Raw genomic sequence first — 14,518 nt, forward strand, 5'->3', positions numbered from 1 at the left:
TGGCAAATAGAAATTTACCCAAATAGTCTGCTATATGTTTTCTTGTATTTGGGTCTGTGTTGGGATTTTTAAGCATGCCTATGAAACCTGTCTTATGGGATTTGTACTTTATTCAGTTGGCACGTGGCTTTCAAAAATGAGGTGCGTACTGTTGGGGCCTTTACAAAGGAGTAAAGAAACACTGTTTTGTTTTGCAGTTGGCATTTTCAACACCCCCAAAACGAAGGCAGCGTGGTTCAGGCTCATCACTTTTTGTTTTCCTAATTATAATTGAATTGTCTGGTTCTTTCCGTTGGTACATGTTTCTGTTTATTACTCTTTAAAAAAAAAAATCAATGAATGGTTTGTTATCATTTAACCTATTACAAGGTTGAATGGTTAGAAATCAGGTTTATCTTTTTTGTTATAGAATTGATATTTTTAACAGCTATCCTTCCCGTATAAACACACCAACATCGGGGAATTCTCTTTTGTTCCCTACAGTTATTGACCCTGTGTCTAGTTTTATAGGTTGCTTCCACAGAGATGACAATTATAAATACAAATATAAATATAGTCATAGATATAAAGTATAGATAAAAACAAAAGCTCAAGTGTATATATACACATGTGAATATACAGACACGTGCACACATGTACAGAGGAAAATGCACAGATATATGAGGGGCAGAGACAGAGATCGGGAGGGAGGGAGAGAAGAAAAAAGAATACCTGTAGTTATTTGACAAAACATGCACCCAGATCTGTCACGCATGGCCCTTCCAACCTTGAGGAAAATCAGATCAATATGCAGGCAGAACAGGGAACAGGCAGGAGTCTGGGGAGGACGGAGCATTAAGGGCTCCTTGTGATAAGAACGCGCCCTGATTTCACATAAGTCACAAGAGGCCGGCATGTCTCCAACTTGTTCCCTCTTGGGAACTCAGGCTGCTGGACAGAAAGAAATGAAATACCCTCTGTGAGGAGGCCAAGAGAATTGATGGCCTGCAAGCGAAAGGACACAAATCACAGGCCTTGGCAGACTCCCACTGAAGAAAACAGATCACCTGGGAGGAAGGACACCATCCGTTGCCGAGTGCGGGAGCTGTAAGCAGGTCGGCCGGCTCTGCCGCAGCTTAAACAGGCTGGGGGAGAGGGAGGGACACGCACACAGAACCTTCCCGGGACGGGCTCCATGGTCAGCCCTCTAGCCTTTGCCCTCCACAGAAGGGAGGGCTGGATGTGGTGGTTCTGCCCTCCGTGGGGCGTGTGGGATTCTCAGGACACCCTCTGAGACATGAGTCCCCCAGGGCAGTCTGTTGGATCATACCTTCTGAACTGAGAACTGGGAGCAGGTGACTGGACAGGCAGGAGAATCTATGGGGCCTTGGAGAGAGAGTATTGACACCGGACTGTCCTGGACGGTCAGGACCCACTGTGCTCGCAGAGGCAGAGGTTCCCCCGGCCAGTTTCCGCAGACGCAGTGCTGATCTGCTGGAGAACCGGGTGGCCTTTGGGGAGCTGCAGGGGAGGAGCTCCTATGGGTCAGTCTTCCACCCTGAAATGTGTGCACTGGAAGGGGTGAAGGGCTAGGAACACGTGAGTGAATGCTGTGTGCCCAGCTGGCCAAGCCCTGGCAGAACTCGGAGGAGTCGGGGTTCAGAAGTGGGCTCCAAGCATCCACACCCTGGTCTTCCAGTTTATTGAGGGCGTGGCTGCAGCCCGGAGGGGCAGGGCGCTGAGTGACAGATGATGCAGAACGCCCCCATCCGTCCACCACAGCTCAGGGAGGGATCCCCGCTCAGCACCATCAGACAGGAGGGCACTTGGTGACAGCGGAGCAAAGCCAAGGGAAGGGAACCTGGGTTTGGTTAGTGTCTGCACTGTGCCTGGCATGACTATCAGAGCATCCAGGGTCCATTAACGTGAACTAAATCCATGCACCTACCACGGGGACTTTGTGTTAGAATCTAAGGTCAGGAATCAGTATTTAACCCATCTATTCCCCAAATCAAATTTCCCTCTTTGTGGGTTTGCTGAAAACACCCTTCTTTTTAATAGCGGAAAATACAATGCTGGGACTCCTGCAGGCACCGGGCTCAGAAGGTCCTGGTGGCAGATTCCAGGGGCCCTTTGTTTCCTCCACCTCTCTGTCCTGTGTCTGCCGGCGGGCCCCTGGCCCCCGGAACGTGATCACAGGTGCAGGCGTGAGGCCAGCGCTCTGGCAGGAAAGCGACCGCCTGTGTCCTGCCCCTGACCCTGGTGACACCAGGCGGCTGTGTGAGTCGCACAGAGCTGGAGAGCTGCCACTCAGAATGGGACAGCTTCGAGTACTCCTTCAGGGTGGCTCTGACCTGACCCCACGCCCAGCACATCCTCTGTGAGACGTCCCACCTTGTCTGTGTGCAGCGTCACTGTCAGTCACCCCAGGGCTAACGCAGCGCTGGCCGGACTGCGTGGCTTTGACAACAGAGCGTTTGTCTCCTCGTTCTGGAGGCTGGAAGCCCGACACCCAGCTGCCAACAGGATTGGTTCCTCTTTGGGGCTGTGAGGGCTGGATCTGCTCCCTGCCCCTCCCCAGCTTCTGGTGCATTGCTGGCAACCTTTGGTGTGCCTCGGCTTGCGGAAGGGCCACCCCGATCTCTGCCTTCAGCTGCCCGTGGTGTTCTCCCGCTGTGCACCGCTGTCAGTTCCTCCTTTCTGCAAGGACACCGGCCCACCCCACTCCAGTATGACCTCCTCCTAACTGATTCTTTCTGCAAGGACCCTATTACCAAATAAGCTCATATTCTGAAGTGCCGGGGGTGAGGACCTCAACATAGGAATTGGGGGGGGAGGGTCACTGTTCAATCCATAACGGGAACTATGCAGTCAGGGGCCGTGTCCACGTGGTCCCATGGGAGCAAGCCTCTGGCTGTTCACCACTGCGTGTGATCCCAGTAGCTTTTAAGGGTGAGCGAGGAGGAGGAAGCAGCCCTGCCCGAGGGGGCCTGGAGGTGGGCTGGGGTCTGGATCGCCTGGCTCTTGTTCCCTTCAGAAGCTGAGGCTGTCTCTGGCCGACGAGCCGGGTCTGCGGCAGCGGGGCCCTTCTCAGACCACACGTGACAGTAGGGCCAGGAGCCAACCCAGTCATGGTTCTGGGCCGAACAGGCTGGGCTTCCCGGGGGAGGAGCCAGCACTTCCCTGCGAGAGGCGCTCTAATGAGGAGCGGCTCCGTCTTAACCGTTAATGTGCCCTGTGCCCACGGCCGAGGTCCTGGCACATAGTTGGCACTAGAAAAATGCCTGCTGAAATCACGAAAGGCCCCGGAGTCAGTGTGTCACTGCAGCAGGGCTCGGAGACCTTGAGGGTCCCCCTCGATCTTCCTGAAGCTCAGCGGCATCATATTTAAAGCAATCCCCATGTCCCCGTTCACAGAACCTTTTGAACAAACCCACTGCCAGCAGTTTGCTGATAAGCCCGCTCTTTGTAAAAGAAAAGCCCTCATTTGCTGTCTTTGTTGACCTCCAGGTGTAAACATCCCCACCGGGCCCAATTGCAAGTTCCCAGTGGTTAACAACCGGTAGGAGCCACTGCCGCTCACCGAGACCTCCACCTCCCAGTGTATGACGATCGAATGATACGATCAACACGAAAGTGGTTTGTTCACCGCAGCGTGTTTTGGAAAACATTTCTTTTTCATTATCCATGACTGTTACTTCCTGCCTGTAGTCAGCTCACTCAGGAGCAGGCGCGAGCCAGGCATGTCGAGAAGGGCTGAGGATTTCGTGGTAAACCCACAGGCACGGTTCCTGTCCTCAGCGGGCTACAGTCTAGTGTGGAAACAGACGTGATGGGGATGACTTTACCGAGAATGTGACCAGCGCTTTCAGAGAGTGGGGACAGAAGTCGTCCCATGTAGTCATGGAGTGCGTGTCCCTGGGCCGCCTCTGGGTCTCCTCTCCCGGGTCTGGTGCAGTGCAGGAGACGCCTGCCCCCCTCTGCCCCCGCCACACCTCTCCACTGGCACTGGATGGCGTAGTGGCCAGAGCGAGGGTGGGGTCTGGGAGGCCAGCCGACCCGAACCTCACGCCGTGAGAGGAGCCACATGCTGGCCCAGCCCTGCAGGAAGAGCCGAGTCCCTGTGTTTAGAGAGGATCTGGCCGGTGGATTCACACACCACCAAGGGCCACTTTTACTTATAGCAGCAGATCAGAACCTCAGAGGCACAGCCGAGGGGCTGTGGGTGGGAGTTTGGTGTTTGTCAACAGAAGGGTTGATGAGCCTCTCCTGACCCAGGCTCATCACAAAAGCCTCGAGGGCCATCTTTCCCATGGACGGGGGGCCTGTGGCCACCGCCCCAGAGTCACGTCCTTCTTGACCTTGTTCCTCAGCCAGGCGTCTGCTGTTATTAGCTTTGACTTTAGAGGAATCAGAATGTGGGTTCAGCCACAGCGGGGAAGGGGAGCAGGTGGAGAGGAGGGGGAGCGGTTTTAAAGCCGATTCCCTAGAAAAGCCTGAGGCAGGGGTCTGGTGCCCAGGAGGTGTTGAGGGAGGCTCCTGGAGGAAACCGAGCTAGGGAATGAGAAAATGCTGAGCGGGGATCTATTCGGGTGGAACGCCAGCTTCTCCAGCGTCGTTGTGCCTTGAGCCGGGAGGACCAGGGTTTCTGCGTCCTTGCACGTCCATGGTCCCCCACCCTGCCCCCTCCCCTGGGTCTCTCAGGTGGCTCCAGGGGGAATGGCATCCCTGAGCCTCGCCTAGGTCCCTGGAGAGAGTCTCAGGTGCCAGCCCTTAGCCTCAGCAGGCAGCACCTGGGGGATGGCCCGCCCGCCTGAAGAAGAGGTCTGGTCACCTCAGGGCTCCTTCGATGATGGATTTCATCATTGGGCTGAGAGGCAGCACCCAGCTAATGGCGTGACCGCAAGTGCAAAAGCTAAAAGAACATCTTTGAAGGCCTTTCCTTGGCCCACGCTAGCTCTGGGAATCTGCCCAGAGCTGTAGAGGAAAAAAACTGCAGACAGTGGGTAGCAACCATTAAGTGTTAGTTTGGAAATAGGAATCTATCAGTCAGACTTCGAAGTTGGTTGGGGAGGGCAGTCGAACGTCAGGGAGCAAAAACAAAATCAATTAACAAAGTAGGATTTGTTCTTGTAATTCAAACAGCAACTGTGAGAAACGGCAAATAAGAGGGAGGGAGGTCATTCAGTCATGTTCGCGTTCGGAAGAGGGGGCTCTGTTTAGGAACCAGGTGGAGGGTGTCAGTGACCCTTGGAAAAGGATCATGTGGACATCTGGGGTGGGATGCTTAGACTTCCAAGGTGCTGGCACTCCAGTGGGAGGAAGAACAACCCTTTCCATGGCAGGTGGTCCTTCCATCCATGGTCCAGGCTGCAGCTGCTGAAGGTGGTACCCGAGTAGCTCAGTTCCTGTCTCCTGGCTCAGACAGAACAGGCTAAAAGAAAGGGCTCGGTTTTAGAACCATACCAGTCTGTTTCTCTTCTGGAAACTGATGTCCAGCCCCATCCGGGCCCCTTTACCCACTGATTCTCTGTCTAACTCTCCCCCCCGCTGTCCTCCACACACCCATCCAGCCACTACTACCCACAGGCCCTGCTTCCCCAAGACCCGCCGCACGATCTGGCCACTTCCCGCCCCCCAGGCTCATGCAGGCTTCACGCTCCCCTGTGCTGCACTCCGGCACGCTGTCTTCTCTCCGCTCTTCAAAGCACAGCAAGCTCCTTCCAGCCTCAGGACCTTTGCCCATCCTGCGCCCTCTGCCTGAAATTATCTGGCCACCCTATGTATCTGCTTAACAGACATACCTCTTTCCAGCTGTAGCTGAAACCTCACTTCCATCCTGACTTCCCATCTCATCTATATCCCCAGCATTTTTTACGCCCATTGTGCTCTACACTTTTTTTCATAGCATCCGTCATGATTTGCAAATACATACATATATATATTTGTTTACTTGCATGTTTAATATGTCTCCCAGCTAGATTCTAAGTGAAGTGAAAGGATCATGCCTATTTTGAGCACTGTTATGTCCCCAGATCCTAGCATACACTGGTGCTCAATAAAATATGTTGACTGAACAAATGGGTAAATGAAGTGGTGGCTCAATTAATTAATCAGTCAGTCAATCAATGGATGGATAGGTGCATGGAGGGGTGGGATGCTACCATGTCACCCTTCCATGGCTTCTTCACACGTAAGCTCCTTGTCGGGACGGTTCTCTTGGAAAGTAGGAGTGGAAACCACAGAGGTAGGGATCAACTATGCGAGCTACAGTCCCCACTAACAAAAAGACCACCCAAGGCTCTGCTTGGGTACTTGCCGTGACAGGGACCTCACTCCTTCCCCAGGGAGTTCCTTCCACATCGGACATCTCAGTGAGAGGCAGCCTCGATGTCCCGAGTCCAAACTGGCCCCCTGTGATTTCTGCCATTCAGTCTTGGAGGCCACGCAGGTCCTGCCTGCCTTTTCTTCTTCCAGAAAGTGACGTGTGCTTCCTCTGGCTCGCTCCCCGCCCCCGTGAGAGTCGAGCAGGTACTGGCTTGCGTGCTGCCCTCTCTCTAGACCTCTGTGCAGTCACCAAGGGAGCGCAGCTGGTGCTGGCCCTTCCTGCTGGCTGCGCCCGCGTGGCAGTTAGAAAAATCAGCTTTGATTTGATTTGCAAACTGAGCCGAGTCATGGAGACAAAATAAATCTGGAAACCCATAAAGCCATTTGCAGAGTTACTTTGCAGAAGACAGGCACAGTTTTAATCGAGTAAACACTCCCTAACAATCCCATTAAAGCCACCCCTCGGAGTAGGTGCTGAGACCTGACTCCAGAATGAGGAGGCGTGACATGAGGGGCCGGTGTCAGCCGTGGCTCCATGCTGCGTGGTGGGCGGGGTGGGCTAACCCACTGTCCCATCAGCAACAGACGAGAGATGTGCGTGATGGTCGTTGGTAAATGTGGCTTCTTTTTCTAATGGCTGAGCCTGAAGTGGAGCATTTCATCCAGTATGTTCTCCTCTCTGTCCGTGATGGATGGTCACCCCCACGGACACCATCTCCAGTGAGGTGTCCTCACTCTGCAGATGCGAGGGCTGGAGCTGAGAGAGGAAATGATGCGTCCGTGGCTTCCTTACGCACAGGAACAACATGCGCGGGTGGTGTGAGAAGCCAACCGAGATGTAGGCATTGTCTCCTCTAAGATAGGATGCCTGCCCCCCCTCCCCCGTTGATCCAGCGCTGTGTGGAAGGTTCTGTGTTCTATGCTAAAGCTTCCTTGAGCGGTTGCATGGAATAACGGGAATCAGAGACACCTGGAGTAAAATCCTGCCTCCAAAACGTAACTGACCGTGGAAGAGTCACAACCTATGAGTCTATCGCTTTACTTTTAAGCCCAAGTCGTTATTTCTTTCTCTCGATTATTTGCAATAATGCACGTGAAAGGTGAAGGATACAACAGATGATAAAGAGCTTGAGCTTCCTTCTCTGATACGAGACGTAGAGACGCGGGTCTATTCAGCACATGTCCTCTGTCTGCTCTTCTCTAAAGAAGAGAGGGAAAGACTCTAGTCACATCTCATACAATTGTACACATCAGGCTTTTGTCAAGTAGACGCAAGCTAGATCCAAAGTGCAGAAACGGAAAGGGGATCGGAATGATGCTGGTCCCGGCTCTCAGCATTTAACCTTTTCATCGATAGGTCATTGTATTTAGATGAGATCCTACAGAGCAATAATATGTAATTATTGATGGAGTGTAGAATCTTGCTCATCCACTTGCTAACCTTTGGCTAAGGCACTTTTCCTTTTCTCATTATCTGCCCAGAAATTTTGGGAGGGACCCAGGACCAGAGGATGCCCAAATGTTGCCATGGCAGCTGGAGTAGGGGCCATAATAAAGGACCACTTGTGAGAGGCAAGACTATAGTGACCATTCTATTGGAAAACTCTTGGTTGTTGTTCAGACCTTAGAAATCCCAGACTTTCAGAGGGTGTGTGTTTGGGGACTGGGGTAGGATAGAGCTGTTCGTCCCTAACCAAGCCCAGTGAGATGAATTTTCCATGCGGGGGCTCTCAGAATTACTTGAGTGTAACAAGGTCTCCTTGACCCATGGTCCTCTCAGCTCTCACCCAGTGTCTTCTAGGTCTCATGCCGATAGAATAATATGGATTTTCCTGAAGGTTTTGTGACAAAATGGAGGAAGAGGATTAATCATGCATATACTATAAAATAACCTAAAGATGACCTTTGAATATCCCAACCACTCTTTAATATTTTTCTTGCTACAATAGCTGGTACATCTCTCTAGTCTTTTTCTGCCCTTCATCTACCCCCTACTCTGTAGATGCACTTAAACCCCCCCCCCCACACACACACACCCCTTCTCCACACCCCACTCAGAAGACACAGCTGGTGTGATGGAGCCCAGGAAAACAAAAGCCAAGATCAACTCTTGTCCTTCAAACATGTCCCTGGTGAGTCTCAGTTCATTCCTGTAAATGAGAAAGGAGAATTATTTACTGAAGACCTGAGACACCTGAGTTGACTTTAGCTCAACTCTGTTGTTCCAAAGCAGTTGCATCTTACAAAGGGAATAAGGAGGCCTTTTAAAATAAGGGGTCAGGGAAGGAGAAAAGTTGGGATAGGCTGGAAACAAGGGTTATAAATAAAGAGAATAAGCTCCATTTGAGCTTTCGCTCATAGAGTTTCAATGTTGTGCTGAAGTTGGGGGTTAAGGAGGTTAGCAAAATTAACGTCCACTGTGTACCCGTCACTGGGCCGTGTATGTTGACATGAGTTACAAAGCAATGGCAGAAATAAAGCCTGGCACATATTATGGACTAAATAAATAGTGGTCACTACTATTACCACTACTAAAAATATGAAGCTGAATAGGCTCTAACGGGTTCAATAAAGAGCTCAAGGTGCCTCAGCTGAGATCTAACTCCACAGCACATGGTATCTCCATGCATCATTTTGAATCTTGTCAATACCTTGGTCTGGGTGAGATTCCATGGGCCACTGTCAGGGTCCCCTGCCTCCTGTTTGTTGACTCCTTCTAGCGAGTCTTTTCCAGGAGTAGTTGATAATAGAATCGTTAGGGTGAGGTGGGTCTTTGGCTGACCTTCATTGGTGTCCAAGCTAAGTCCTGGGGTCTGGAGCAGAAACCTCAAGGGACCCTCAGTTCTCTTCCTTTGCACAACATATTGAAGCTACTACACCAAGAAATTAGCTTGTCTTCAAGGTTATCTGCTCCAGCACTATCTTTAGCCCATCGGCATAATTTTGCATTTAACATCCATTGCTTTCGAAGGAGAAAAAAAATCACGAAGGAAGTCTGAGGTAGTCAGCACTCTGGCCTCGTCTCTCTCTGTATGGTCTCAATGTCTTCATCAATGCCTGACATGTACGTGTATGAACGGGGCCTGAAAACCATGAAGAGAGAAGGGTCAGGGGCCCTCCAGTAGAAAGCCGTGTGGTGGAGGACCAGGTGACGGAGGAGAAAGCAAGAGACCTCCACCTTTTCTCTCCCTGGGCTAGTCAGGATAGGGTAGGCTTTGCTGCAACAACAAATTGATGCCCAAATCTCAGTAACTGAATACCACAAAGGTTGATTTGTTGTTATGTCTCCCAGAATAGATGTGGTCTCAAAGGATCCCATAGCAGGGGCAGGGGAAGTATGGGCTGCTAGCCTGGATCTTAAATACCTCACTTGGAAATGACTCATGTCACTTCCTCTTACATGGCCTTGATGAAACTTAGATTTTCCCTTATGCCTAAGAAGGAGAGATGGGTCCGTCACCGATAAACACTAGTAATCGCTAGCATGTATGTGAGTCCCTTTCCTATTTCTACTTCCCTGTGTATCCTGAGATCCATGATCCATCACTTACCTGCTGCTACCCCACCCACTAGGAAGACCTCTCCCCATCCCAGCACCTGTCCGGCCATACCTCTGTTCCTACCCCTCGTCACTGAGCATCCTACTAAGCAGAGTTGTAGCCCTCGATGGTAGGGTGGAGAGGCTCCTCCGGGCCTGCCGGCTGACCTAAGGCTTTGGCTGTTTTCCATTTACTCCTTCAAAGAACTTCATGAGATACTTACTATCCCCGTTTTATAGGTAGAGAAACCGAAACTTAAATGTACCTAATTTTCCAAGTGTCATAGCTGGTGAGTGAAAAATACTAAACTAGAATTTCATTTCTTCATTTAGTTTTCAATAAACACTTACTGAGTGCAAATTAGTACTGATGTGTGATCCCTCATCCCCTAGAGGTTAAGAACGTGGCCGCTGTATTTGGACAGTCTTTGATTCTAGGCCGGAAAAAGTACTTAACTGCTCTGTGTCTCAGTTTCCCCAAATAGAAAACAATGACAACTAATACCACTTACGTCATGGGGCTAATGTAAGAATTTCATGAGCTAATGGACATAAAATGCTTGGCCAGGGCCTGGCTTATAATAAGCACTCAACAAGTAGACGCTGATGGGAGAGCAGCAGACACATTGTACCAGGGCAGTATGCTAAGGACTGTGATGAGGTTACGTAAACCCAGGAGGCCATGGGGGCACAGCGAAGGGAAACATAAATCAGCTTAAGGTGTGCATTCTCAGGTATGTGGCTGAGACCAGTTCTGAAAAAAAAAAAAAAGTGGCAATTACTGTATTGAACGAGGTTGGAGAGGAAGGAGAGCTGAGCTGAGGAAGTAGCAGGTGCAGATCTCTGGGGGCAGAGGAGCATGCCAGTGAACTTGAATGGGACGAGGCAGAGAAACAAGGGCTAGAATGTGACCGCGGAGGCTAGATGTGATGAGAGATGAGGCTGAAGTGGCAGGCAAGGCCGGGACACCAAAGACTCTGTGCAGCCCCACCGCCTCTCTGTGAACATTGTCCTGAAACAGCGGAAGTCCTCGAAGGTGCTTAAGCAGACTGCCTTTGTCAACTGACAATGTAGAAAATGGATCGGGGAAGAGGTTCTCAGGCGAGGACACGGCTGCAGCGTGGGAGAGCAGAGAGGATGCTGCGGAGACGGGCCAGGTGGGAACATATGAGTCATCTCTTCCCTCAAGTCTTCCATTTCTCTTTCTGACACGCAAGGCCAACAGTATTTGTCTTGCCTACCTCCAAAGGTTGGAAGGAAAGTTAACCGAAATAGCCACTCAGAACAGGGGTGGCGGACTTTTCTGGAGAGGGCCAGATAGTAAATATTTCCCAGCTTCGCAGCCCATCTGGTCTCTGTCGGAACGACTCCACGTTGTCGTTACTGCGCGGAGGCAGCCATAGATAATATATAAAATAAATCGGGCTGTGTTCCAGGAACATTTATTTATGGACGCCGAATTTTATATAATTTTTTTTGATCTGTCAAAAAGTATTTCTCTCCTTTGCATTTCTCCCTCAACCACTTAAAAATGTAAAACCATGCTTAGCTCATGGCCACACAGAAAACAGGCCGTGGGAGGTCGGTTTGGCTCGTGAGCGGTTTGCTGACCTCTCCCGGGAGTTGCTTTGGGACTGGCAGCATCGCCCGCCTCTGAGGGAGGGGCCGTATGATTACCGCTGACCAAGATTTATCGTTGGTTACATTGTAGAGTGTGTCACAGCCATTAGTCAAGCTCGCCCCTTAACGTGAATTCCTGCAATGATGCATTTTCTGTTTATCCATGGGTCTGGAATGCCTGGCTGTCTCTTTCTGCATAGGAACTCCATGCGGTTTTATTGACGAGTCAGTAGAGAAACACGCAGCTTTTGGCCAGCACAGGATACCTTCGTGCCTTTTGTATCCTCTTCTGTAGAGAGGCAGGTGGTGGGTTTGAAGGGACAGGAACATGAGTCAGGCAGACCAGGGTTTGAATCCTGCCTCTGCCAGTCACTAACTTCTGTGACGGGGGGCACGTTTTATCAATTCGCTAGCTCATCACCTCTTCATCTGTGCGTTCATCTACTCAGCAGATAGTCAGTGAGGACCTACTGTGTGCCAGGTGAGCAAGGCCACGGAAGGACACTAGTTGGTGAGGCACAGTGGAGATTATAATCTGCCTTCAGGGAGATTATAGACATGGGGAAAGGCAGCCGTTCCTAGTGCGGTAAGAAGACCAGGGTGTTGCGGGGAGACGGGGTGGGTGTCCGTCCCAGGGGAGACACTGAAGGCCTCCTAGAGAGAAGGAGTTGTAAACCGAGCCCTGAAGAATGGGCTGTTGTTAGCCAGGTGCAGAGGCAGGAAGGGGGTGGTTCCCACACGAAGGGACAAGCCGGGGAGGCCTACAGACAGGAAGGGAGGGGACTGTTGATGACGGGAAGGAGTTTGTGCTGGGGACAGACGCAGAGTGTGGTACTGGGGTGGAGAGAGGAGGGGGGCAGGCAGAGGGGCATCACTGAGGGCCTGTGGGACGGGGTCTGGGGTTCGCTTGGAGCACGATGGGGCCACTGACGCGCGGCAGCTGTAGGGTGGAGGTGGACTGAGGGGAGGGAGACGAGGCAGGAAGACCCGCTAGGGGCTGCTTAGTTGTCCAAGCGACACACGAGGGTGCTTGAATTGGGTGGAAATGCAACTGGAGAGAAAGAGATTTCTGGGGTGGAATTGACAAGGCATGCTGAGACCTTAGAAGTGGGGATCAGAAGAAAAGGGGGACAAAGAATGTCTCCAGGTTTCTAGACCGAGCAGCTAGGTGGGTGGTGGTACCATTCACTAAGAAAGAAAAAATTGGGAGAGAAGACGCTCAGGTGGCAAGGTGATGGGTTCACTTGTAGTAAGACTGACCTTTCTGGGCTGTTCGAGGTCTCAGAAACATTGTGAGGTCAGAGTACTTGGCATGCCGGGGGTGCCTGGTAAATGGTGACTCTCACTCTGGTCCCCTTTTTGAAACTCTGTTCCAGGCCCTGACTGGTTAGATCGTGTGTCCTTGCGCTATTTAGAGTGAGCTCTTCAGAGCCACAAGAATTGCAGTTTTGTTCACTGTACCGCACGTGTTCATGTGTGTTTCTTTCTCTCCTTCTCTTCTGCATGCTGCCTGGGGACTGGCTTCCTTGTGGTCAGCACCAATGGGCAGCGCCCAGGTGACCCCGGGGACTCCACTCTGCCTCCTCACCACAGGTGATCACCAGACCCTGGGCGGGTGGGAGGGGATGTCTGTGACCCAGCTCAGCAAATCCTCCAGGGCAGGTGCACCAGAGAGAACTGGCAGCCCCTCCACCCCACCCACCCACCCACCCATCCATCCACCCACCCATCCATCCACCCACCCATTCTTCCACCCACTCATCCATTCACCTACTCATCCCTCCCTCCCTCCACCCATGCATTCTACTAATGCTTACAAAGTACCCACTGTGTGCCAGGCACTGTTGTAGGCACCAAGGAATACAATGATGAGCAAAAGAAAAGCATGTTACTCTGCCTTTCTGGGAGGGACAGAGCCATTCGTCAAAAACTACACAAGTAAATGTACAAGCCTAACTGTGAGTGATGCTACGAGGGAGAGGTGTGAGGTCAAAACGAACAAAGACACGGGAATGAAGGAGTGCTTCCCAGGCGCGTCGCCAGGGCGCTGTGGTCTAGGGTTAGGAAGGCTGACCTGGCATGTCTGTGCTTAGGAAATCAGTGGATCGACTCTGATCCCAGCTCTGCCACTTGTCCTTGAAATGTGATGATTCCCACTTGCCTTACCTGTTAAGTAGGGATAGTAATGCCTGCCTCTTTCCATTTGCTTGTATACTCTGCACACGCAGGGTCTCGTAAAGCTGTGTTCTGAGACAAAGCAGATGATGGATGAGAAGAACGGTGGGTGGGAGCCCCCAGTCTAGAGTAGGTGTTTGTTTGAAGGAACTACCAGCCCCTTCCCTTGAACACATAGTTGGAGCTCATTTCACAAAAACGTCGGCCAACTTCAAGGTTGGGATGCAGAGCCCATCTGTGTCCAAGGCTGATGCCCTTCCTTGCCCTTGAGACAGAAGAGACCCTACTGACCCAGCATCTCTACTGTGGGGGCCCTTTCTGGTCGGTGGGAGTTTCTTGGAGATTTCAGGTCTTTGACTGTTGCCTCTCAAAGTCATTGCTCAGACAATGGCTTCCTCTCCACCAGTCCCGAGCTGGTCAGTTTATTGCGGTGGGAAAGGGGGTGCGGCAGGCAGGAGTGATGTGAGTCCAGCCATCCGGTCCCTTCGCAGACTCAGAAACATTGCTGTCAGGAAACGTCTCAGGTGGGGTTCCCCAGACACTGAGTCTGAGCCTGGGGTTCTTGGGCAAACTGTTCTTTGAGGGGCATTCTCAGAAGAAAGACAGTGAGAGCAGGGGAAGGAGCTGAGGGAGGCTCTGGAACCGAGTCAGCTGAGCCCAGAGGGGACTCTGGACTGGATGGTCCAGCAGCGTCGCTCCCGTCTTGAGCCAAGGGGACCGGCATCTGTCCCGACAAACAAACACACCAGTGTCGGTCAGCCACCGGCTGCAGACTGCCATGGGAGTGCGTCCCTCCGGGGGTGACAGCCTTGGCCTGATGGCAGTTCTGTGGGGGACGGTGTCGGTGAGCCGTCAGCAGCCAGCACAGCAGCTGGAGAC

The 14,518-nt window shown here is 51.8% G+C and overlaps 1 protein-coding gene across 2 annotated transcripts in view; it reads left to right on the top strand.

Moving 5' to 3' along the window:
* The window catches only part of PTPRT (protein tyrosine phosphatase receptor type T), a 967,960-nt gene that overhangs the window by 794,732 nt on the left and 158,710 nt on the right, over nt 1-14,518 (top strand). The window contains exon 14 of one of the 2 annotated variants that reach the window (XM_036244362.1): nt 13,001-13,057. The exons of the other annotated variant lie outside the window; for it this stretch is intronic. Within the exon in view, the coding sequence (XP_036100255.1) occupies nt 13,001-13,057 (57 nt within the window). The remainder of the gene's footprint in view (nt 1-13,000; nt 13,058-14,518) is intronic. 2 annotated transcript variants of the gene reach the window in all.

This window comes from Molossus molossus, unplaced genomic scaffold, assembly GCF_014108415.1.
Source record: "Molossus molossus isolate mMolMol1 unplaced genomic scaffold, mMolMol1.p scaffold_m16_p_6, whole genome shotgun sequence".
Classification (NCBI taxonomy): Eukaryota; Metazoa; Chordata; class Mammalia; order Chiroptera; family Molossidae; genus Molossus; species Molossus molossus.